This window comes from Lissotriton vulgaris, chromosome 5 (assembly GCF_964263255.1).
Source record: "Lissotriton vulgaris chromosome 5, aLisVul1.2, whole genome shotgun sequence".
NCBI lineage: Eukaryota > Metazoa > Chordata > Amphibia > Caudata > Salamandridae > Lissotriton > Lissotriton vulgaris.
Genome location: NC_141693.1, coordinates 1,511,710,269 through 1,511,736,742, shown reverse-complemented (window position 1 = coordinate 1,511,736,742; position 26,474 = coordinate 1,511,710,269). Strand labels below are relative to the sequence as shown.

General features: G+C 43.4%; 1 protein-coding gene across 1 annotated transcript in view; it reads right to left on the bottom strand.

Annotated features, from left to right (window-relative positions):
- Positions 1-26,474, bottom strand: part of LOC147712885 (polymeric immunoglobulin receptor-like) — a 306,547-nt gene that overhangs the window by 47,685 nt on the left and 232,388 nt on the right. Inside the window, exon 5 of the mRNA XM_086923545.1 lies at positions 20,801-20,900. Coding sequence (XP_086779671.1) covers positions 20,801-20,900 — 100 coding nt within the window. The remainder of the gene's footprint in view (positions 1-20,800; positions 20,901-26,474) is intronic.

Sequence of the window (26,474 nt, the reverse complement as noted above, 5' to 3'; positions counted from 1 at the left end):
ATTGACTCTTGATCTGAGGAGCAAAGTTGTCATGTTGCACGGTTGTTGGAAAACTGAATCCCTTCTTGTCTGTACCAGGGAAGCTGATCACTTCCTATTCAGAGAAGAAAGTTTCCAGTGACCTCTGAGCTAGTTGGTAACAAACCCAATTAAGTTTAGCATAGTCAGTGGAGGCCTGGAAGATCCGCACTTCTACGTCGATACTACTGTTTATGTTATTCCAATGCGCAGGGCCTATTGGGAAAATAGGAACTACGCTACATGGCGCCAAACGTTTGGTAAGGCGATAAACTAACGCAAGACGTTAGAGTAACTCAGTCGTGCATATTTCACACAGACCCCTTTCTCCCGTAATTACTCCAATAGACGTCTGGAGTGGGTGAAAGGTTAAAATCCGCCCGACCTTAGTAGGAAGAGATTCCTATGTAAAGCTCTGGTTTATTCAACGTTGAAGGATACAGTGTTCCAAAATATTGTGCACCTAATCTTTGTCTCCTTGGAGACCTACTCTGCAAAGCCTGCATTTATAAAATGTCAGACTTAGAAAACGGAACCACTCGGGGTGCAGTAAATGCGACTCAGCAGGGTCCCGAAGACACGGTACCGGGTGCAATAATCATCCCGGCACATTTAAGAAAATCTATAACGTTAAAACTTATAGAAAACGGACTTACACCACAAGGTGGTACAGTAATTTTCGTGATAGAGGCACACGAATATCGGCAGACAGAGGTATTCTATTCATGGATAAACTTTCCAGCAGCAAACGCTAGAACAAAAGAGTTTCACTATTACGAAATAGAGAAACCTCCGGAAGAGTACGCTCCTTTCGAGGAGACTGAAATCCCACTAAAATTCCAAGAGCACCTGCTCTGGTTTAATGGTGCCCTAAAACATAATGATCATATTACCAGGCTCGGTCCACTAGGTAGACCAGGAGCAACGTGGCCGGTTCTAGCCAGCTACACACCACACCCGGACATTGCAAAAATGTCTAAGGAAGAGCTGTTAGTACAGCTAAAAACATTAATAAAAATACATAGGCAATTAGTTCAATATGTAATGAGGACTGCAACAGTCCAACCAGCTGTTAATGTACCACAGCTGACCCCTCATCAGGGGAACACTAATAAAATTACACCACAGAACATACAGTCATGTCTTGGTAAAACACCCGTAAAACGGTAACAAATTCCTTTCTGGTTAGCACAGAAAATAACTCAAATAGAGGCAGTATTTCCTGATACTACCCCTATAGAGAAACACAGAATCTTGACCATCTGCCTTCCTATGGGAATCGCACCACACGTGGAGGACTATGACACTTGGGGTACAGTCTTTGCTTCCATTTACACAAAAACACACGGTGTTCCGTCTATGGTGGTAATACCGGATATGCTAAAACAGATTCAAAATGAATACGGTCCAGAGCCCGCTTTAACTCTTGGTATGAAATTACTGAAAGACTTCAAGCAGGTCTCGGCTATATTATTAGCCAATACAAAAGGAGAAGCAGCATCTGTGGCGATCCGCCAGAAGTTGAAGGAAACAGATATAACAGATCAGCCAGTTGAGCTTGCAAGAATCATAGAGAAATGCTATGAAGAATTAGGTACAGACAGCTTGGGTGGAAAACCAGTAAAGCCCCAACTGCTCGAAAATCCTGAAAAATTATTTAATAAAAATAATTTAAACACTCCTAAAAAGAGCTGGGATGGAAATAAACAATCCACTCCCAAGGAAAAAGTTTTCCATTCCAGAGTAAGGTCTCCTCGACGGAGGGAAAGAACTCCGACTCGAGAACACCAGTCTCCCCAGAGGGAGCCCTCTGAGAAAAGATATAACCTTAGAAATAGGGATAATTTGAAAAAACCTGATAGATATCAAAGTATTGATACACGTCCCTCTCTATCTTTTTCGCAGAAATTGGAAAGAAGAGGACGGTCAGACCCAGGAGAGCACACCAAGTCCAAAGACAAGGAACCTGCTCAGAGTAAAAAATCTCAATTTCCAAAAAAGAAGGTAGCCAGTATTAGAATAATCAACCATGCCGAGAATACTGAGGACACAGTTGAAAAACGGGGAGTGGGCATTGACAATGTTGGACAGTGCAGCAGAAATCAGTATAGCGCGCAAGATCTTGATGAGTCATCTGGAGACAGTGGACACAAATGAATTCATTCAGGTTGAAACTGCCGACACCAGACTTAGCGAGCCCCATAAAATATACGAAATAACATTGCGTATAGAGGGTGATAAGACTAGGAAAATAAAGGGTCTATTTTGGGATAAACTCTCAAAAGGCTATGATATTCTGTTAGCTGAAAAAGATTGGCCCCCAGAGTTCGTCAGGGAGTGCCCTCGTGGCGAAGAAATGATTATGCCTGCCTTCTCGAATCACATTCCGATTTACAAAAAATATACTTATGCAAGGAAATGGGCAGTAGCCCAGGCACCGGCATTATATAAAAATCATGTAGGATGGGATGAGGACTCACCTCCTCACAAAATCCAGTTAAAACGTGAACCAACTGCCCAACGGCAGTATCCTATTAAGCAAGAAGCTAAAAAACAAGTCAGGGAGATCTTAGATCAACTTGAATATCAGGGGGTGATTGAAACATGCACCTCTCAAATGAACAATCCCTTGTTTCCGGTCTCCAAGCCAGACAATTCATATCGTCTAGTTTTGGACTACAGACATCTTAATGCATGTTGCAAAACATTTGCAGTACAAAACTCGCATAGCGCAGCCCTAATGAATAACATAGTTAGGAAAAAATATAAAACAACATTAGACATATCTAATAGTTTCTTTTGTCAAAACATTGCACCAGAAAGCAGATACTTGACCGCTTTCTCAGCATTTGGGTCGCAGAAAAATTCTGTCGACTCCCACAGGGGTTCAAGAACAGCCCAGGACTATTCTCAGCTAGAGTAACAGAGTTACTACAAATATATGATGATGAGGCATTATCTTATGTAGATGATATCTATCTCACAGACGACGACTTGGATACTCACTTGAAAAGAGTGAACACCATTATACTTGGGTTCGCAGCAGAGGGTTACAAATTCAACTTTAAAAAGTCTCGAATTGCCCATCTGACAGTACTATTCTTAGGGTACGAATTATCAAGTGAAGGAAAAAGCCTAGCGGACAACTTCTTAGAGAAGTGCGCTGTACTCCAAGCTCCAAAAACGCTGAAGAATTTACAATCCATACTAGGTTTTCTGAATTTCGGAAGAACATACATTCTAAATTACGCAGAGAGGGTTAAACCTCTCTACGAACTAATTAAACCTGATTTTAAACAAATCAATTGGACTCAAAAACACACAGAAATGTTGAGATCACTGCAAACAGACATGTTAGCAAAAACAAAATTAGATACACGTGACTACACACGCAATCTTGTAATCCAAGTCATCCCAGGAAGATGCGGATTCACGTACCTAACCTCTAATGAGGGTGAAAAGGTACCAATTTCAATTAAATCTCACTTGTACACACAAGCAGAAAAAACATTCAGTCACACAGAAAGAACTGTGAAAGCAGTGCAAATTGCATTAGCAAATGAAAGAGAACTAGCACACGGCAAAAGGATTAATATCCTCACAGCGGAATCCGCCTTCGAGGCGCTATTCAGCCCAGTAAACCTGCCTACAGTGTCACTGGATCCGAAATGGATACAGTGTGTAGATTCTCTAGGAGCGGAAGATGCGAAATACTATTTTGCCCCGCAATTCGAAGAACTTTATGATTTAGAATATGAAGAAGAATATCCTCTGCCAATCGAACTTCTGCCTCTCCCACAGTACGTCTGTATAATCTATACAGATAGATTTGTACAGCATTTCAACGTAGAGAGCAAATCCTACGATGCAGCCTGTGCGATTGTTAAAGGTCGTTGGCTGTGCGGTAAATTCAGACCGAAAGTAACAAAAACTGAATCAGTAAGAAACTGTTCGGCTCAGAGAGCTGAAATCAGGTCTTTAAAGATGGCGCTTGAAAATGCAGAACGTGAATTCCCGACACTAATCGTGTGCGATTCTTATTTTTGCGTCAACTCTTACAATAATAAACTGCAGAGCTGGATCGAAAACGATTACAAAGATGACACAGGTGCCACAATAAAGCATAAATTGCTCTGGAAACAGGTAGCTCTTTTACAGAAAGAACTACAAAAGACTCACGTGATACACGCACAGAGTCTTCAACGTGATGGCGTTCACGTTGCAGGGAATTCATTGGCTAATACAGCCACAGCGGAAGCAACTTAACCAGCTTCCGTAGCCACAAAAAAGCGTACAGAAAAATACATAGACGGGGAAACCATGCTGGCAGTAAAAACGACCGTAAAAGGCGACCGTGCAGCACTACCTGTGAACTATCCACTCAATTATGCATATGTAATCGATGCAAACTCCGTTCCTTTTGCTCGAATCCCTGGAGTGGGGGATAGGGTAATTCCAAACATGAAACACAGGTTAGGACTAATCAAAGCGGCACACGAAGGGCTTGCCTCTGCACACGCTGGCGTTTCCGCAACAATATCACTATTAAAACAGAGATATTGGTGGCCTCGATTGAGAATACAAACTAAAAAGTATGTATTAGAATGCGATATATGCCAAAGGATAAAAGTATCAACAGTAAAACGACCAGCGCAGACACCCCTTCTCATCTCGGATAAACCATTTGCATGTGTTTACCTGGAGCACTGTGGTCCCCTACAAAGGGACGGCAACTATAGATATATCATGGTAGCAGTGGATTCCTGTACGAGGTTCATATGGATGTGGCCCCAGCGCTCGGCTGACGCTAGAACGGTTATAAAAGATCTGCGAGTCTTTATCGGCACATACGCAATTACCACGTTCCATTCTGACCAGGGTCCTGCTTTCAGCTCTCGAGCTTATAAGGATGCCATGGCCAGCATGGGAATTGGGTTGCGGTATTCTTGTCCGTCGCACCCCGAAGGGAATAGTGTGGTAGAAAGAAAAAACCGAGACATAAAGCGATCTATAACAGCGAAGGTATTAGGTTCAGGCGCTGGGTGGGTCAAACATTTAATAAGTGTCCAGACCAGTCTTAACAATTTGCCAAGAAAATTCCTAAAAGGTTTCAGCCCATACGAACTATTGTTCGGAATTAGAATGACAATTCAGGACTTAGATAGTCAGATATCAGTGGTACAAGAAAAAACAACAGACTTTGACATCAAAGATCGTTTGGCTGTTTTACAGGAACTGAATGAAACAAGAAAATCCTTAAGCAACATAAAGTTAAAGCAACAGCCAGATACCACTGACGAGGCACCACAAGCAACAGCCCCAGCAAGGCCTGTCTGGATTCCAAAGATTGGGGATCTAGTCAGAGAAAAAATCGCGGTAAAGAACGAATTTGGGCCTTCTTACAGAAAAGCAGTACCTGTCTTGGCAGTCACCGGAACAAGATCAGTAGTACTACCGCCCCTTGCTGGTAAAAAGGAGAACAGAGTCGTGTCTATCGACCTGGTAAAACCACAACCATGTGGCCTATAATCAACAGTAGGCCCAGTGGACTCCCAAGAAACAACAGAATACCCAAACTTGCAACAATCCAAGAGGTTCAAACTGAAAGACTAATCACATTCGATCAGCCAGCAGTGCACAGAGAAGGACTATGCAATAATGCCATGGAACTCGTGCCTCTTGTACTGGGACAGGAACAGACTAATTTGCATATAGCCAGGTTCTGAGCTGGGATGGTGCAGTGAGCTAAAAAACGGTGATGGATCAAGCCCTGATCTCTTGACTGGGTAGGAGTATTCTGCATCATTCAGAAACTCTGTCCATCACCTTTTCCAAAATTGATCCCAGTATAAGAATTGGCTTGGTAGATTGGTTTGCCCTGTTCCCATCATGCACTGGGACAGGAACAGACTAATTTGCATATAGCCAGGTTCTGAGCTGGGATGGTGCAGTGAGCTAAAAAACGGTGATGGATCAAGCCCTGATCTCTTGACTGGGTAGGAGTATTCTGCATCATTCAGAAACTCTGTCCACCACCTTTTCCAAAATTTACTCGTGCCTCTTGAGACACAGATTGAAACAGTTTGTCAAGAAACACCAGTCTACAATAATGTGGCATCTGAAAGTGCTACCAAAAGACAGATTGAAAGAACAATCCCAACAATTGACAGAACTGCCTCTGGTTATTTCATCAACTTCGACAACTTCTCTGAAGATCAAAACGACTCCGAAGTGATGCCAGAAACAAAAAAGTATTCTAAAGATACTACAACGGAACTCTTTCAACAAATCAAAGAATTATATCTGGATTCACCGTTGATTGAGCATTGGATTATTTCAGGGGTATTCATACTCCTACTATGCCTAATTTTAGTTTTAATTTTAGGAAAGTTTATTACAATTGAATGGACACAGCAAGTCAGAACTTCAACCTAGTCCTGAAACCACACAGATCATCCCACGTGAAGAAAAGAGAACTGTCAACAGTAAATGTCACAGCCATTCCAATACCCGGTGGGATAGTATGGGAGAAAACTGACTATGAGATCTATGGTCCGTCGAAATCCTGAAGTATCCTCATCAACTGAAGGTTTCCTTTAGTGACTTTGTAAAAGCTAGTACATTCTCTGATGATTGGGACTTTAACAGTATTAATGACATGATGTCCGATTTAGTAATGTCAGCTAGATTCACAGAACATGATTATTTACAATGTTCATCTAGTTATGAGCAGTTATTCTGCTAAACACATTATGGCGATCATTACTTGCATAAATCTGCACAGCCTAGAAATGTTTTTAAGTATAATCAATGGGAACATTGTGCTACACCGCCTAAAAGCAGTTCTAAAGCATTCTTTGAGAAATTCAAGCACTTCTCAGGGTTTAACACCAGTGATGCAGAAACGTTTTATTACAAATTGTTAGATAAAACGAATGAAAACAATGCTGACAAATTATAAATTGATATATTCAGAAGCATTTTATGACAAAATGATGACATTTGGTTTTGATTATTGGAAAAATAACATTGAAACAAAAACCATTTGGGGTACAAAAGATTGGCAGGTACAAGGCCTTGAAGCACTATTCAGAACCTGCATGATACCAGAACAAATGATGTTTTTAAATGACACAATTTACCAAACATCCTGTCTTGGCCTAGCTAAGATCAAAGACCTAAACAAACCGTCTATTCCGAAGCCAATACCTGAGAATACAACAACAGATATTGAAATAGACGTATCACAAATTTTACATTTTAACAGAACACATCCTGATTGGAAAAAGTGGTTAATCTGGCCTACTGACACAAACAACTGTCAAGATAGATTCCTGAACAAAACACAGGGGTTATAAATGACCAGACAAGACCCTAGATACTCCCAGAGACAAGATCCAGGGATAGTAACAATATACAGTGTAGGGAAACTCTGCCTCGAATGGCTAGGATCATCCACACTGGCTGAAATTAAGCAACACTTGTCTTTACTAAAAGATGGTGCTGATTTGCGCGATTTCATTCTTGGACCACGCAAACAGCGTCTAAAGCTTTTCATAGCGACCAGTATCTATGCTGCGTACAACGAGGCTTGGAAAGTCACACAAATTGAAACAGCAGAAAAAATACGAGAAATTGATCGTATTAATTTGGAAAAATCACTTTCTGTAGTGGACAATGGGTTAATGACTCTGTCCTCCAGAATATATTCGTTGGACAATATTGTATCTTCTGCCTTTGACATAATAGACAGAGACTTGCTAATGTTACAACATGGCCAATCTCAATTACGTTCTATTGTACAATTGGGCTGGACGCTGCAAAATCTTCGTTCAGGCTATGTACCTTGGCGTTTAATCAACACAACGTCATTATTTTCCATTTTTAACCTTACTGATAAACAAATCAGTTTGGCACAGAAAGGAGCAGACTATACAATCCTGAGCATCGAAAAACTTGAGAGATTACCATTGACAATGTCAGAGAGTCCTGTCATTGAATGGATAATACACGGAATTATCACTATTCCGATAACAACTTTCCGATTTAAAAAGTGCCTTGAATACATACCTACTGGCCAGTATGAATGATTGGGTAAAGGATATGTTAAGTCAGCATGGAAATTACCATACACACATTCATGCTACAGTGACAGCGACAAAAATGTATTTCTTAGTGGTGAAAACTGTAAACGTTCACTAAGCGGTATACTTTTGTGCCAGGGTATTAATTTACACGGAGCCTGTGAAGGTAATTCTAACAACCTTTCATGCCACCAGCTTGTCACACCTGCAACTCAGATAGAGCCCTTCTTTATGCAACTTGCGAATGGGAGTTACATTCTTAGAACGGATCACAGATGTTGTGGCCTTGTTCCAGGGAAAAGTTATCTAGTAAGCGTAACATCCATGGTCAAATGCTGTATGCAGGCATTGTTCCCTAGCGGGCCTGTAGACACAGAGACTCCCATCTGGCCTCGTCTGAATCTCTATTCTATACGAATTGATACTTTAAGCAAAATGAAGTCTGTGCTTTTGCAGACAACAGTGCCCATCACGTCATCAAAAGAGACGTATGATCTTCTAGTTGCAAGGACAGCTACGGAGGTTCATGACCTTTTATCAACAAATTGCCCCGTGCATTTCGTAGAAATGCTTAGCCAACTCCTTAACATGTCTAGTGCCACAGGCATCCCAGGCATATTTAAGACGATTTTTACGGGACTGCTAACACCATTTCAAGCAATTCTGGGAATCGTTCCAAATTTTGTCCACTCTGTTTTTGGCGGCATACCCTTATTTTTGGGACTTGTAGCAGGGATTTTATTTTTGACCCTCCTGCTTCGTTATGGCAAGCCAAAGCTTAGACATGACTCCTATGGGAATGGAAGAGACAATCCTAGCAATCCGCTACCGGGACAGAATAACTAGAGTCCTTGGATTGGCCAGGCTGAGAGATCTAAACATGACCTGGTTCCTTTCATTCAGACCTATATGGCAGAACTGTATCTTACCGGTACTTCGATGTATGCTATGCGGAGATGAGTGCGTGTTGGACGTCTGTCTTTCACTTCCATCAGCAGTACCAATGGACGTCGACACTTTGCTCAGTCCGATAACGGCTCACGCATTGTGTTGTCCCCAGCGGCTACCAATCCTGATGACGGCATTCGTTGAGACTCCTGTGCTACGACTAGGTGGTAACAGTGGAGCGAGTGACAAAAGCAGCATCACCCAGGTACGACCTTCTGTGAGCATTGCTGATCCCGATTATGATGAAAGCAATCATTCTCACACCTGCCAAGTTACAGCACTATCGAATTTGGTCGAACTGTCACCTGATTTTGTAGACCAATTCTTTGAGAGCCTGTCTGATATGATGTTCTCACCAGAACAGAAACAATAACTTTAGAGAAGCTTTCCGACACACAGCGTTCCCATGAACAACAAAAACTGCTAAAAGCGTTGGAACTCTATTTTCCCCGTTCAAGCAATAATTCTTTTGAATTGAATACTTTTTAATATTCACCCTTTTTTGGCACAAAAAATTCTTTGCTTAAGGTAAAAACTATTCATAGAGAACAGAAGCTTCAACTTCTATTTCTAAACACATCTAGAGACATGATAACTTTACACCAGCCTCTAGCACATTTTATTGCAATGCATTTATATGTGATGATTTATCTCGCCCTTCTTCTGTTTCAGAGATATTTCATGTGTAATTCTTTTTGCATAATCGTTCATTGATTTCATATGCTATAATTTTTGAATGATTTCTATGCTTCAAAAACGTGCAGTACCTAAATGTTCACGTATTTCAATATACGCCTATTTCAAATGCATTTATGTATTTTGGGGTGGGCAATGTTACACATGCATCTTATTGCTCTAGTTTAGTAATTTGATGGACATGAATTCGTGGAGTGGGTGTGGCGTTCTAATCTAGGATCCTGATCGATACTGTGACCTTATGCCCCTATTCGGCTATAAATCCATTTATTCCCTATATTGGCATAACCGTTCAAGTGCAATATTCAGAAACTCATCTCTGGCCTCACACGAACAGAGCCACATTTCAGAATAGCTTTCTCTGCCACTTCCTTTGCAACCAATTAGTGCAATGACAGAGCAGAAGTTACTATCTGAGATTCCTAGATTAACACTCCGAGTTCTTCAACAAGATAAAAACTCAGCAAACCTGGAAATCCCCGCTTGCTGTGTTTTGATTAGTAATAGAACTCTAATGAGCACTGATAGACGATCACTTCCTAAGTGACATCTTTATTGAGGTCTTATGTCCAGCAAACTTACGTCAAACAAGGCACCTTTCAGGTATAAATACTACCAATGTGGCCTTAAGCAAGTCCCCTGTTGCCCGTCGCCTGAAGCTGCTGTTATGCTGAAGATATCATAGCTGCTATCGCTACTGCTATCGCTGCTAACTAGCGAACGATGGTGTGGTGAACTTAGGAGCTGAACAGCCGTCCCCCTGCAGATGCAAGCTGCCCGCGGACGCTGTCCCCCTCCTCCTCCTCGACGCGCTGAGAAGAGACGCTGCCTTTCTCCCGCAGAGAAATCCAGCTCCAGCGTTTCTGGTCTACCCTTGCGGGTGCCTGGGATATCGAGCCCTGAGGGAGATACCAGACCTCCATCATTCTATTCCAGAGGTATGGTGTTGACTAAACCCTTGAGAGAGAATTCTTGAAGCAAACCTTGGCAAAACCAACTTAACTTAAAGCTACTTACTTACTCCCCTCCCAAGTATTAGGCTTAGGTCAGGTACACTGGGGTAGGCGTAGTTAGAAGCACCAGTTGAGTATTTTAGCCTAATGTATATATGAATGTATATATGTTTTATTACTTTTAAACCATTGTATGGCTAAGAAACCATATCAATGCTTTTACAGTATTATTTCGCAATACTTATCTTACTGTACGTACTTTTTATAATAACAAGTCTTGCAATTGTGGCAATTCATTTCTCTTGTATGAGAAGAAAGACTGTTCAATAAATGTTAACCCTTTATTGACAAACGCCCGTCTCTGTATTCTCTACATATTGTGAAAGTAATCTGCACCAACCTGACTGAGTAAAATAACTGTCTATTGTTTCACACGACCCTAGAGATTGACTCTTGATCTGAGGAGCAAAGTTGTCATGTTGCACAGTTGTTGGAAAACTGAATCCCTTCTTGTCTGTACCGGGGAAGCTGATCACTTCCTATTCAGAGAAGAAAGTTTCCAGTGACCTCTGAGCTAGTTGGTAACAAACCCAATTAAGTTTAGCATAGTCAGTGGAGGCCTGGAAGATCCGCACTTCTACGTCGATACTACTGTTTATGTTATTCCAATGCGCAGGGCCTATTGGGAAAATAGGAACTACGCTACAAGCTCTTGTTACAGTTAAATCGCCTGAAACTCAGGAATCAATACCTTCTTCAGAAATGCCTCAACCCAATTAAGTGTATCTGTTCCTTCAAGTCGCTCCGGAATCCCACTATGCGAAGATTTGACCTACATGAGAAATTTTCAAGCTCTTCAATTTTTTTTTCATATTCATTTTCTCATTAGAGATCTGATTTACCCGCTATGCAATCCCATTCATTTGATCCTCAACCAAGGAAATTCTTGCCTCTGCCTCCTAAATGCGAATTGGAAGACTAGTGACTGCTTCCTCTATCTTCCCTAAGCGCTGATGAATGGCAGCAATTTCGGATTGTTGAGATTCCTTCATGTCCCGAATTTCTTCAAGGATCATATTGAGCATTGTTTTGATATCCATCTGATATAAAATGGCTTGCTCTTCTTTCAATGCATAATCACCTTCTTTGGCTCCCTGCTGTGACTCTTTATTGGTTTCAAATAACCCCAAATTTAATGATTTAGTCTTCTTTAGGACCAAAGGTACCTGTTGACCTTGTAGATCTTGCTGACCTTGCCGAACTTGTGAACCCTGTTGGGCCAACATGGTGCCTGTTGATTGAATTAAAATATCCTTTCCAGAGGCAGAGAGAGGCAAAGGCAGAGATTGAGTAAGCGGAGTCGCAATAGCCATTTCCACCATTTTTTCTCAATCAGGGCAGGGTTATTAAACTGGTCTGCATCAGGATCTGATAAAATCGCCAGCTGATCTTCTATTAATGGCGATGGGCCCTGAAGTGCTGAAGAAGAAGAGGGTACAGACCCATGAGCACACTGTAGCTCAGACTCAGGCTGTGACACCGATAATACTACTGGCATTGGCTTCTCTCCCATAAAGGCTGTCATGTTAGAGACTGCAGAGTCCTCGCTGAGCTTCCCAGTCCGAGGCGAGGTAATGGGAAATATCACTTTTTTTGCAAAAAGCGGAAAGTCTCTAGAGTTTTTCTGTTCTTGATTTTTTCGAACTTGAGAATTTCCTGGCGAAAAATATATATTATTATCCCTTGCTAAGGGTCCCGGAGCTTCTGTTACGTTTAACTCCTTTAAAGTTCAATCATCAGTTTCTGAGTTTTGAGCGCTAAATGAAGACTCGCCATGATGCATTTTACTACCAACTTTTGTTATAGACTGGCTCAGTTTAGCTTTGGCTAATCGCATTTATTTTTTGCTAGGATTGCGGCATCCGCTTTTGCCGCAGCTGCAGCAAGCCTCAATTGTTTCCTCACCATATGTCAGTTAAATCAATGCGCAGGAGTGAAAACCAGCCCAAGTCTCTGAAAGTCTCTGAAAGTCTTACTTTTCAATCAGTAATAGACTCACCAGTGTTGCCGCTTTCCTGCCTCTCTCCTGCCATAATCCACACACAAATCTCTTGGGTTTCTGTCTTTGAAAACTTTTCAAGTAGTACTCTCGTGTAATTTTGCGGCCCAGCTTTCTTGTTTGAACCACGCTTCTCAGTCTACCTGTAAGTCACACACTCCGATCTCTTCTCGCCGCTCTCATCAAACCAAAAAAAAAGCAAAACCTCAGCTCAGCTGTCAGAGAGACATCAAAAACCGGAGCCGACCTCCAAGCCCTGCACCATCTCCGCGACAAAGCCAGAATCACTCCATGAAGGACCGCGCGGGGGCCAGAGAATAGCAGGGACCACACGCTGTGAAATTTTCAGCCCGTTTTCGGCCAGCAGCTCCTTGGCGTCTTCTCATGCAGCAGCGCGCCAAACCTGAGGAGCCGCCATCAAACTCTATCAAACGAGGGGGAGGAACATCACTGGAACCTATGTGCTACCAGGGAAGCGCTATAGCCCCTTCTGAGATAATAGGTGATGCTCATCTCTCACTAACAGCAGGCTAAATGTCACGCCAATAAGGAAGTGCTAGAGCCTGATCTGTAAATGCACCCCATTCTGCTTTGTGCAGAGCGGCTCCTGGAAGCTCTTCAAGCTTCCGGAAGAAACGCCGCCTCCTAAGGGAGCTGCGTTGAACGCCCGACCGGTTTTTAGACCCCTAGTAGATCTCTCACATCCAGCCACATTTGCACTATTATTATTTTTAAAAGCCTGATTTTATTGACGTTTGGTTGCTGGGGGATACAGGGAATTCTTGCCTTTTTGCACTCAAGGGGTGGCCATTTTGGGTGCTTGAAGTTAGCGGTCCAGCCTCTCATGCTGCCTATTTAAGAGGTGAGCTGACGCGGACGCGCTGTTTGTACTGCCGGTTCGGAGCTGCGTTCAACGCCCGACCAGTTTTTAGACCCCTAGTAGACCTCTCACATCCAGCCACATTTGCACTATTATTATTTTTAAAAGCCTGACTTTATTGACGTTTGGTTGCTGGGGGATACACGGAATACTTGCCTTTTTGCACTCGAGGGGCGGCCATTTTGGGTGCTCAGTGTTAGCGGTCCAGCCTCTCACGCTGTCTATTTAAGAGCCATGCTGTCGCGGACGCGCAGCGGGTGCTCCTAAGGCAAGCCCGTCTGAGCCCGACCGCGCTCCGACCGGGCTCAGGGCTAGTCCCCCTATCCGTGTGGTTCCAGACTTCACAAAATATTCACAGCAGGAGCTTTTAGGACTCAGGCTGCCTGGGGGCTTAGTCAGCTGCCCTAGGCAGGCTTGTGAGGTGGGTTTCAAAGGGTCTGTGGAAATTGTGGGTCTCAACTGTCTATCTTCCTCGATCAACTGGCCCACGGTTTGCAACATAACCCCATTGGTTGCTCAGGGAAGGATGTTAGATCTATCTTTAAATGCACGCTTTTTAATGCTAGATCCCTAGTGAACATAGCGTAGAATGTGCACGCTTTCTAGAAGACAATAACATCAAAATAGCGTTCATTACGGAGTCCTGGACAGATCCAGCTTCTGGACCTGATCTACTCAAAGCCACTCCCCAAGGTTTCTCCTGTTTTTCCTTGGATCGTCCGCTGAGGAAAGGGGGGGGGGGGTTAGTGGTCATATACCATAATACATTTAACCCTCTTTTTTGTTCTGCATCTAACACTGTTTGTGAAGCTCTCTCCTTTAATTTAAATTTTGAGCACCATAGTATTCTTAAAGGGATACTCCTCTATCGTCCTCCAGGGCCACAAGGAGGGTTTCTGGAAATGATAAGTACCTTACTTGAGGATGGTTTATGTCAAGATACTTTTGCGGTTCTTGGGGACTTCAATTTTTATCTCGAGGACCCCGAGGATCCTGATACCATCGGTCTGAACAAAACAATGGTGGCTGGTGATCTCAAACAGCTGGTAGTTGGCCCTAAGCATCTTAAAGGTCACACGTTAGATGGGATATTTTCTAATAATGCTGATGTATCCCATTTAGAGGTTCTTCCTTTGGCCTGGTCTGATCACAGTGCCATAATATTTGGGATGAAGGTACCATCTGATGAGATACCAAGGACGACCTTACCTAAGTCATTGGTAAAAAGGGCCTGGAAAGATCTAGATAGGTTACAACTGGAGGTGGAACTTAAGAACATTTTTCCTCCCCCTCTCAGTGACATTGACAATGCTACCATTGCTTATACAGATTGGCTTGAGACAGCTCTTAAAAAATTGGTGCCTATAACAAGATGGACTCCAAAGAGAGTCATCCCTTCGGCCCCATGGTACTCAGACCAGCTTAAATCTCAGAAACTGGCCAGCAAAAAGTTTGAACGGGCCTGGAGAAGAGGTTATGGGAGCGCTGACAAAGTGACTTATAAATACAACCTTAAACAGTATAAAGATCTATTGATGGAAACTAAAAAGAATTTATTTTCGAATGAAATGCTTCACGCCAAATCCAATTCCAAAGACCTCTTTAAAACCGTGATAAGGCTAACCTCTCCTCACAGTATTAAGAAGGTGAGCAGTCCTGAATTTTGTGGTAGATTGGCCACCTTCTTTCAACAAAAAGTGGAGGCTATATTTACCACATTTACCCCTGAGATGAAAGATTTTGAGCTCCACCCAGTGGGCTCCAGTCAGACTGTCATCAACTGTGGCTCAGTTCTTGACCACTTTACTCCTGTAGGGATTGCTGAAACCTTAAAACTTTTGTCTTCTGCGCGCGCTGGTTCCCCTAATGATCCTTGTCCGGCTCCTGTCCTTAAATCCATTCCCGAAGTTATTTGCTCGGTGCTTAATCCTTTGTTTAACAATATTTTTGCTGCCGGGTGTTTCCCTAAAGTTTAGAAGAAGGCTTCAATTTTGCCTCTTCTTAAAAAAACTACCCTAGATCCTTCTGATCCGAGCAATTACCGGCCAATCTCGAGACTTCCCCTGCCCGCGAAAATTATTGAAAAGGCCATGAATGTTCAGCTTAGCAATTTCCTTCATGGCAATAATGCCCTCGATCCAAACCAATATGGATTTAGAGCCGATCATAGCAAGGAATCAGCTTTAATTAAATTGTGTGAGGAGGTAAGGGAGGCTCTTGGTTGCGGTGGGAAGGCTATACTGATAATGTTATATCTTTCAGCAGCCTTCGACGCGGTCCATCATAAGGTTCTGATGGACCGATTGTCGGAGGTGGGGGTCAGGAAAGCGGCCTGGAAACGTCTTCATTCTTTTTTAACCGAAAGATCTCAAACTGTTGACCTGGATAACAATAAATATCAGCCTTTCAGCCTGCCTTGTGGGGTGCCTTAGGGGTTATCTTTGAGCCCTACGCTCTTTAATATCTATGTGATATCTCTGGCTGCCCTGATTAGATCATTTGGCTTTCAGTTGACCTCTTACGCCGACGATACCCAAATTGTGCTGTCCTGCAAAGAGGGTCAGGTAAAGGAAACAGGGGCCCGTTTTCATGATTGCATGAAGGCTATAGCACGTTGGATGTCGGCAAATTGCCTTAAATTGAATTCCAACAAAACTGAGCTGATCGTTTTTGGTAATAACCCCCATATTTGGACCCCAGAGTGGTGGCCTACAGATATGGGTAATCATCCTGTTCCTACTCTCAAAGTGAAAAATGTAGGAGTTACAGTCAACAATAGACTGCCTTTCTGCGATCATATCAGCTCAGTTGTATCCTCCTGCTTTTTGATTCTTCGAACCCTAAGGAAAATCAAACCTTATCTCTCAGACCATAACTTCAGGATGGTTGTCACAGTTTTGGTTATGTCACGTTTGGACTACTGTAATAGCCTTTTCCTGAATGCCCAAAAACAACAGCTCAATAGGCTTCAGTTGGTCCAAAATGCAGCTGCAAGACTTCTGTCCGGTACCTCTAAATTTGTGTCGGTCCGAGGAGAATTAACTCGATTACACTGGCTCCCAGGGAAACAGAGGGTCCGTTTCAAGGCCCTCTGTATAGCTTTTAAGACCTTTAATAGTGTCGGTTCCAATCATTTGAGGCAAAGATTCAAATGGTATACCCCTAGTAGAACCTTGCGATCCCTGGGAGCTAAATTGGTTAAAGTACCCACTTTCAAGAAATTTAGTTGGGGTGGAAGGAGTTTTGTTACCTGTATGTTCCAGGTATTGAACGAATTGCCGTTTCACCTGAGGAACGCCGATAACCTTTTCTCCTTCAGAAGGGGCTTGAAGACCTGGTTGTTCTCTCACTAAACTGTTTTGACCACCGGTCGGGCTAACTCAGCGCCAGGACACCCAAGGGTAATTGTGCGCTCTTTATAAATTCAATTAACATAACATAACATAACATAACTTTGTTAAATGGGAGAAGGCTGCTCCTATTGGTTATGAGCAGGAGACAGATTGAAATAGGACTAAACGGAATAGGACTAAACGGAAGTTACCATAGTGGGAGCTCATTGCAGGTTCCTGATTCCCACATCATCCCTTTTCATTGACACCTCGCCTTAGATTGAATAATGATCAAGATCTAGGAACTAAGGTGGCTCCAGATGGAATGGAAGATGGTAGACAGCCGAATTTGACACAAGGATAAGCACGCATACACTTTCGGACGGTCGGTCATAATAGTTTTATGTTAACATCTTTGCCAAACAGTTCACAGTCTCACCACTTGGAGACAGCATTCACTCATTAGTGGCAATAGGAGGCGATTTTTAAGGACTAAAAATGCTATTGTTACCATTAAACTGTGTATCTTTGAGATATAAAATAGTCTCTCATACTTTGCAGTGCCAGAACCCCACATAGGGCGTAATGATACATCAAACAGCAAAAGCAAGAGGTGAGAGGGCATTACATGTTCGCCAGAGAGGCGCTAAATCCTATCCAATCTATATTTTAAAGAATTGGCAACAGGTGCAACATGTAGACATTCTAGAACACAATTTCTCAGTATTTCACCATGCAGAACAATGCACGAATATTTTACCTTAAAGCTTTTGTCATTCTGGATAAGCCCTTCCAAAACATGGTTTTTAGCAAAGCTTTGTTGACAACAATTTTCCCTCATGAATCATTTATTTCATCGTTGTACTGTATTCAGAAAGCAACCGTTTTTAGGTCGAGCCTGGGCAGTGGATGCACTACTGCGAGGTATTCAGTACTGGAGTATGTACTTGAAGCCCTGCCCACTCTCTGCCCATATTTTTAATTGGCTTGCGTCATTGTCCATCGTAAACGCTGGCTCCTGAGTCATTATTAGGCTTGTTAGTCCGTCCTTGGTACCACCCAGTCTGCATTTGTTACCTCCCATAACGATTGGACCTTTTACTTTTCTTGTTACACGATCTGCTTTATCTTGTCTGTCAGCACTATTTTGTTAATAATGATTTGCCCCTGTTCCACCCACTACGTCGCAGCACGCCACCCTCTTATATTTGATTTACTAATGGCGGTCTGCTTTAACTCTTTTTGAGTAGCGGTGCGCTATACAAAACAAAACAACATAACTATAGGGTCCACGTTTCTTTATCTATTTTAGCGCACGGTCCGCATTAAGTATAGCAGCCACACTTATTTATTTTTGTTTACTAGTGCCCCATGTGGCGCTTTCACATTAATGGAGGATACACCCTTTTCTTAAGGGAAGCCGCATCTAAAGAAAGGTGCCCAGATGCTATTAAAGTGAAAGCTCATCATGGGTGCTTTAATTAACCCTATCCGTGCTGATGACGGAACCGCTCCGTCATCAGCTGCGGTGGCGCTGTGCTGATGACGGAGTGGTTCCGTCATGGCCCTGCTGCCGCGCCTGCGCGGCGCTAATTTCGCGCCTGCGCGGGGCTTTCTATTGAGCGGGCGGGGCCATGACGGAACCGCTCCGTCATGAGCAAAGCTCAACCGCGGCTGGTGACGGAGCGGTTCCGTCACCAGCACGGCCCCGCCGCGCGGCCGCCCCGCCCCCTTAGCACTGCGGCGGAATAACCGCCGCAGTGAAGGGGTTAAAAAAAAAACTGTTTATCAACTTGACAAACAGATGCCTTTTTATGTCAAGGCGCCGCATGCTCCGGTTTCACTTTAATGTCGGCCATGCCCTTTTCTTTAGATTCGGCTTGCCTAAAGAAAGGGGCATGACTCCATGAATATGAAAGCGCCGCATGGGTGCTAGTAGTAAGCAAACAAATATTTATAATGCAATAGGTCTCGCACTTGCGAGAGTTTAAGCTACTGCATTGCGAATAGCTCAAACTCTTGTAAATGCAAGACCTATTGCATTGCAAATGCTTGTTTGATCTGCAATAGTGTATCTTTTATAATGCTTCAGTCAGGAGACAAAAAATGCAAGCCAGGTATATGTTCAATTAAACATTAGAACTAGCATGGATCCAATTGAAAATTAGGGGAAACGCCTTTCATAGGTAACGTTTCAAAAAACGTTTTGATCTTAAAACCATTTGATCACGATGACGATGAAGGCACACTGCACCGAAAAGACAGAGACAGAACATGGGCAGAGGAACGAAGGAACGTGACCCCTAAAACTTTATGGAAGTAGAGGAAGCCCATTTTCACACTAAAAAAGTGATTGGTGTGCAAAAAAACACATTTCGAGTATTGATATAGTTTTCTGAGAAACACGTCTTGGCTGATGAGATATGGAGAAAATTGGATTATGACTGATATTATGTGAAGAAAAGTGTATTACACGACTATGATATAAAGAATGGGCACTTATGTGATGATGGCTAATCAGATCAATCAATATATAACAAGTTGTACTTTATTACATTTGAGATATATGGATTTTGTAGTTTTTTATAAGGGGTTTTATTTATTTTTAATACAATTAATCTACACATTAAGTTCCATCATTGCATACTTTTGTTTCAATGTCACTCCAAATAACGTTTCTCTCTCCTGCCAGTCTAACATTAAACCCAGCCTGTGGTAGTCCCACCATTTGCCCCAAATCTTAGCATATTTCAGGGGACACCCTCTGGCCTTGTATTTGGGTTCTTCCTGCATGGCACACCAATCAAGTCCCGCACCCCACTTGGTTAATGTAGGAGGCTCAGAGCCCCTCCAGTTATGGGTAATGTCTTGTATAGCAACTACCGGGGCCAAGCCCGCCAAGTATCATTCACCTTGAGTGCCCCTCAGGGCGCCTGGCATACCCAAGTGAACTCGTCTGGGCAAAAGCTCTATTGACCATCCTGAAACCTAGGTGAACGCCCCCTGCCCCCCGCACTCAATTCGGTTCCAATGTCTGCCAATTTTAGGGCATTGTTAGACCAGGTAAAAGAAGTCTTCATCAGGGCAGGTGGGGGAGTTCGCCGGTGGGGAGTGAGGTAGGTCATGTGAAGGTAGTTCAGTTGGATCAGTCTGAGGCGTGAGGATGTGGCAATGTCCGAAGGACGCATCCGGGCTAGTTGCCAGTCGAGATCATCTAGGGGACCTACGCAGTCTTGACATTTCTATTTTAGGATTATGAATTTATCCGGGGTGTTGGCAACCAAAATGCAGCGTTATCTGTGATATGCCCCCCTCCCTAATCAGCCCATTAGCAGTAGTTTGACCTCCAGCTGGTTCTGTTCAGGCAAGTAGTCAGAGACAGCCTTATAAGTGGTCAAAGCATTCCAGAGCTGTAGGTATTTATGAAAGTTTGTCTGCCTCAGGTTAAACTGTGTTTGCAAGTCTTGGAACGATCATATGTGGTCTACCTGCCAGATTTTGTCCCATTTAGGGAAGCCGTCCAATTGCACAGTGCGGTGCAAACCTTTTAGCTTCATGGGTTAAATTAAGCAAGAGGCATAAAGAAAGAAAAGTGCAAACTGATTTGTATGTTCCATGAGGATCTTGTATTAATGTTAAAATATGTTTATACAGTTATTGCCCTATGTAAAATAGGACTAGCAGTTTGAGGTAAGGGTGCAGAGCCCCTGTGAGATGTTAGACTAAGGAGGAATTTTCAAAACAAGAAAAGGAGTGCTGGAAAAGAGAGAGTGAGAGAAAGATATCGATCAGACTGCAAGCTGCAGTCCTTGTGCCTGAGAGGGCATTACCTGGGCGGCGTAGGTCTGGGAGTGCTGTGGTTGGAATGACCATCATGGGGTACAGATTGTCCGTGGCTCGCGGTGGCTCGTGTACTCTTCATTGCTTTCTCTAATTCAGGAAACAAAGTGGTCAGATCAGAAGGTTTGTAGTTGTTGATCTCGGTTTGAGTCACTGGTGCCTGTCAAAGGTGATAACGTTGTACTATTAACAGCCCCCATAAGGGCAACATGAGACCGTCCCTTCTGAAATCTAATGCAAGAAATGATGAGAGATGCAGGCATGTTTGTCTAGCGCTAATGATACCTCTACCATTTCCTGATTCAGCAGCCACAATAGGAACAGTCATCCCTCTCCCTTCAGTCAAATTAAGATGCAGTAAATGTCAATTTACCCTCTTAGAACACAGCTACCTGTCCACTCACTCACTGAATGTATTTTTACCTTGTACCTTGTACAGAACCCCGTTGCCTTTGATTCTCCATACATTGGTGAATTGCATCTTGCCACTCTGCTTTTGCCTTTGATCTTTTAAAAGAAAGCAGTATACTTTGCTCCCGCATATAAGCTCTCCCTAATGAGGCCAATGTATTGACCTAACGTTATAAAGCATTCATTCCATCGCCCATTGTTATGGGAAGTATACTATTATTTTTACCTTTACATCCTCGACCTAACTTTATTAGCTATTGTATTCACCTATTATACTTCCCAAGTTTTACCTTACAGTGTTTTGTTATGTGTATGCAGTGGATGCAATTTGAGTGGCAGGCGAGATAATGGTTGGGGTGTAGTGGAGGTATACCTCTCACAAGCCCAGTTAAGCTCAACCTTTCACATCCAGCAGTCCCTGCAAAGACCAGTTGCTCCTCTGCCCACATCCTGCAGTCATGCTTGCCTATATCAACTATCCCTTGAAAATGACTGCCCCTCTGACAGGATAACACAGTGAAACAAGCACTCTACTGCTCAGGCCCTTCCCCCTGAAGTGACATCCAGTGCCTCCTCTGTAAGCTAGAAAAAGCCTGTGTCCTCTCCAGGATCACATATTGAACTCTCTAGCAAATGCAGTAAAATATGTTCCCTCTCCAGCATCACATATTGAACTGTACTTCTCTCTAGCAAATGCAGTAAAATATGTTCCCTCTCCGGGGCCCCCATTGAAGCCTAGTCCTATTCCCTCCTCCGACGGTGAGACGAAGCCCTATAACTTTAGTACAGCTTTGTTAGTTAGCTACATTCTGTCACTATTGACAAATACCTTGCTTGATCCCTTTATGAACCCACTGGTCCCACTAGCTAACTCTTTGGTGAAGCTCAGCCCTTTTACCACACCCATCTGACGTTAGTCTCTCCTTTGTATTACATTACAACTTTGGAAATGTTGGGAGCTGCATTGAAGAGACAATGACGCAGCAGTGAGTCAATAATTGCTGATGTAGACCTTCTGCTCAAACATCCCCATGTTTTTCTTTTTTTCCTGCACAAGGCTGCATCTTTTTCTGTTTTCTTTAGAACGTTCTACCCTCAGTGGGTTGTATCTTCTAATAGATTTAGAGCCCCTCTACCTCAGGCTTTATCGATTGTTAAAAGCCCTCTCGTTCACTACAGATATTGCCTGTGGCTAGGGCCTACAACTCCTGCAGAGGCTCTTAGTGCATGGCCTATCCCTTGTCAATGGTGTAGAATGCTTCAATAAAGCCTTATCAGTTTTATCCTGCAAGCCAGAGTTCCTCACCTCTTACAAAACAACCCATATTTCTCTCGTAGGGGATTTCCATGTACAGTCATAAGCGATGAATAGTCCCACCCATGTGCGGGGACCCTGGAGCACTTTATCCAAGTATGTTCTTAAGTGATGAAGTTCACCTTTCTCCGTGAAGGCCTTGAAAAAGTCACTTAATAATGTCATAATTCATCCTAGGATAATGCCACAGAGGTCAGAGTTCTTAATCTTGTAATGGCAAAAGAAGGGATAGTGAGAATATATACTTTCAGAATATATCTTTTTTGTAATAGCACAGAAAAAGAACCTACACAAATCCTTTTGCTATAGACAGATATGAAGAAGTGCCTGGCCCTGTAACCCATAGGCTGCCATTATAAGTATAGAAAAAGAAAACTGTTACTTTAAGAGCAGGGAGACCACCGATATCCCATCATGCTCAGCCAAAGGCAGTTACCTCAGGTTTTTTTTCCAGCTCCTTCTGACATGACCCTTGGAGCATTGACCTTGACCTTTTTTAGGTTTTTTCTTCAATTTAACTCTTAAAACTTCACTGTTTTTTGCTTCACACAACATCTTTTGTTCTTTTCTGTGGAACAAAGTGTTTTTCTCTGAGGAAAAGGTTTTTTTTTCCTATTCATACTACCATTTCTTTTCGACAAATGCCCTAGATGTGGCAGAAAAGAAGCCAAAACAGCCCCTCATGAAGTCTGTATTCTGTGTTTGCCTTCCTCGCATCTTCCTAACACCTGTGACATCTGCAAGACCTTCTCCAGATGTACCCTGCGTGACAGGGAGAAGATTTGCCTGCAGGGAAGAGAAGAGAAAAGAAAACAGTAGGTAGCCAGTGGGACCTCTGAATGAAGGGGAAGAAAATCTCCCTCCAGAGCTCTTACCTCAACCCACAGTGGACGTGGGAGGTCTGAGAGGTGTTTATCACCCAGAAAATGCTTGCAGTCCTGATTGACGTCAAGGATGTCGATGTTGAGGCGGTCAACATCGAGAGAAGGTATGGCGCTGTCATGTTCGCCTTCATTGACTGGCTCGACATTAAAAAAACATCAACGCTCGACTTCGAGAGCCACTTCACACCGACGTCGAGACAAGTGTAGACGTCGAGAGATACTGACTCACCGCCTCCAAGAGATAGAAGACCGACATCATCAGCTAAACATCGGCGACGTGATTAGTTGACTTTGAGAACTCGCTCTTCGTTGAGTGGTTGACACTGACGGTCCACATCAAGGAGCAGATCTTTGTCAAAAAGTCGACGGAGAAGATCGACGTTGAGGAGATCATGGGCGTCAAGGCAAGGAAAGGCATCTAAAAGGAGGAGAATTTACACCTCTTCGGCCTCTCACTCCAAATCTCCTTCATTGGTGGAAACACTTGAGTCTTCCAACCCGGCATCACCTGCACAGGTTCCCGCAGAGCCGCCTCTTCGGCTTTGCATCCCCTGCCACAGCTTCCAGTACCTCAGCTTCCGGTGACTGCAATAATACCAGCACTGGTTCTTCCTGTTCCTGCGGTACCTCTGACAACACCGGCTCCTAGATGATCACGTTCGAGATCAAGCCGTCGATCTCAACATGGGCGCTCACCATCCTCCACTAGATCATGACATTCATTGTGCCACTCTTACCACAGATCCAGATCATGTTCAAGCCGTCATCACAATAGAGACACGTCATCCTCAACCAGAGACTACTCTCCTACATTGTCTGATTCACCACAACCTAGGTCCTCTCCGATTGATGACATTAATACCTGTCAAGAGGTCCTGGTTCACGGCGCAACTAAACTGAACATTCCTATGGAGACGCCTACTCCATCAACGTCTGTTATTTTTTAAACACTCCATCAAAACACACCATCTGGACTCTAGTGCCAGGCCTGCTCGATCCAGCCATGGAGTTGTTCCTCAGGCCGTTGGCGGTAACATCTGTACCGTCAAGGCTCATCAAGAAATACCGCCCACCTGAACAGGATCCTCTGTTCTTACGGTCTGACCCTCCTCCTGATTCAGTGGTAATTCTGGCAGCATGAAATTCTCATGCCACTTCTCCATCTGCAACATCTCCCCCGATAAGGAAAGCAAAAAAGATGGATTCATCAGGACGCAAGATCTGCATCCTGGCCGCTACATCCACGAAAGCCGCCAGTGCAATGGCCCTCTCAGGATGATATGACCGCTCCTTGTGGGACTCAATCTTGTACTTCACAGACCACCTCCCTAAAGAACATAGGCAAGATTTCCTAGAAATAGTTCAGGCGGGTGCGATGGTCTCCAACGTAATAATCAGCACGGCAGTAGACTACTCGCTCCTGGTTGCTCACGGCTACTGCCATTGAATATCCTTACGTCAGCACGCATGGCTGCGTTTAACTTCTCTGAAACCTGACGCCCAGTTACGGCTACAGAACGTACCCTTTTCTGGCTCCACTCTTTTCGGTTCACACGCTGACGACGAGTTGTCACGTATGAAAACAGAGATGGATACTTTAAAAGTGGTGTGGCTGGGGAAATCAAAAGAACAGCAATGCTCTTTTCACCCCTACCACCAATGTTCCTCCGCTCAGAGGGTTCAAACCCCTCAATGGCAATCAAACAGATCACAATACCAGCGTCTGTACCAACAGGGCAAACCGCAGAGAGATTGTAACTCCCAGCAAACGAATCAAAGAGGACAACAACCCACTGCATCAAAACCCTGAATCATCTCTTCCCCCTCTTCTGTTACCCACTCCGGTAGGGGAAAGCAGCGTAAATAATCAGTCAGAGTGGAAAAATATCACAACAGACGCCTGGGTCTTGAATAATGTCAATCATGGCTATTGTCTCAAGTTCACTGCCCCACCTCCTTCATTCCTCCGAAGACATCCACGTCTCACCTAAAACTCTTACAGGAAGAAGTCAACATCCTGTGCTGCAAAAAAGCTGTCAATACATGTACTAAGGATAACTGCCTTGACACAGATGCCAGAGCAGATGCACAAGTAGGTCAGGCATCCCTCAGAATCTTTTTTCTTAACTGGGTTTCACATTTGGTACTTTTCTGTCTACTCCACCGCCTTAGGGGGGATGAGCTTGCTACTCTGGTCATCGCTTATGACTATACATCGAAATCCCCCACGAGAGATGATATAGTTTCTTACCTGTAATTCTAGTTCCCTCGTAAGGGTATTTCCATGATAGTCATAAGCAGCCCTCCCTCCTCCCCAGTGGAGAGGACCCATTATCTCATGCTCCGCTTACTATCAGGTGTCTATAGCCTTCAAAAAGACCTGAGGTGTAACTGCCTCTAGCTAAACAAAATGGAATATTGAGGGTTCTCTCTGCCCTTAAAGGCACAGTTTACTTTATCTATACTTATAATGGTAGCCTAAGGGCTATAGGGCCAGGCACTTCTTCATATCTGTCTATTCATAGCAAAAGGATTTGTGAAGGTTCTTTTTCTGTGCTATTACAAAACCTATATACTCTGAGAGCATATATTCTCACAGTCTCTTCTTTTGCCATTACAAGATGAAGACGTTTGACCTCTATGGCTGTATCCTAGGCTGCATTATGACATTCTTAAGTGACTTTTTCAAGGCTTTACCGAAAAAGACAAACTTCATCATTTAAGAACATATTTGGAGAAAGTGCTCCAGGGTCCCCGCACATGGGCGGGACTATTCATCGCTTTTAGCTATCATGGAAATACCCCTACAGGAGAATAAGACTTACAGGTAAGACACTATATCTTCTTCTTTGTATACTTTTTCAAGACCCACTTAGATAAGGGTGCTCCTCTGCGCAACATGAGACAGTGCACCGGATGTGTAATTCGGGCCCGTGTGAGAAGTAACAAACATCCTTTTAGTAGGTTGTGATGTTGTTAGTTCCAACTTTAAGGTACAGCAAGTCAAAGAAAAAGTGCATTTGTACTTGCGGCACTTCAAACTCAGTGCTGAAC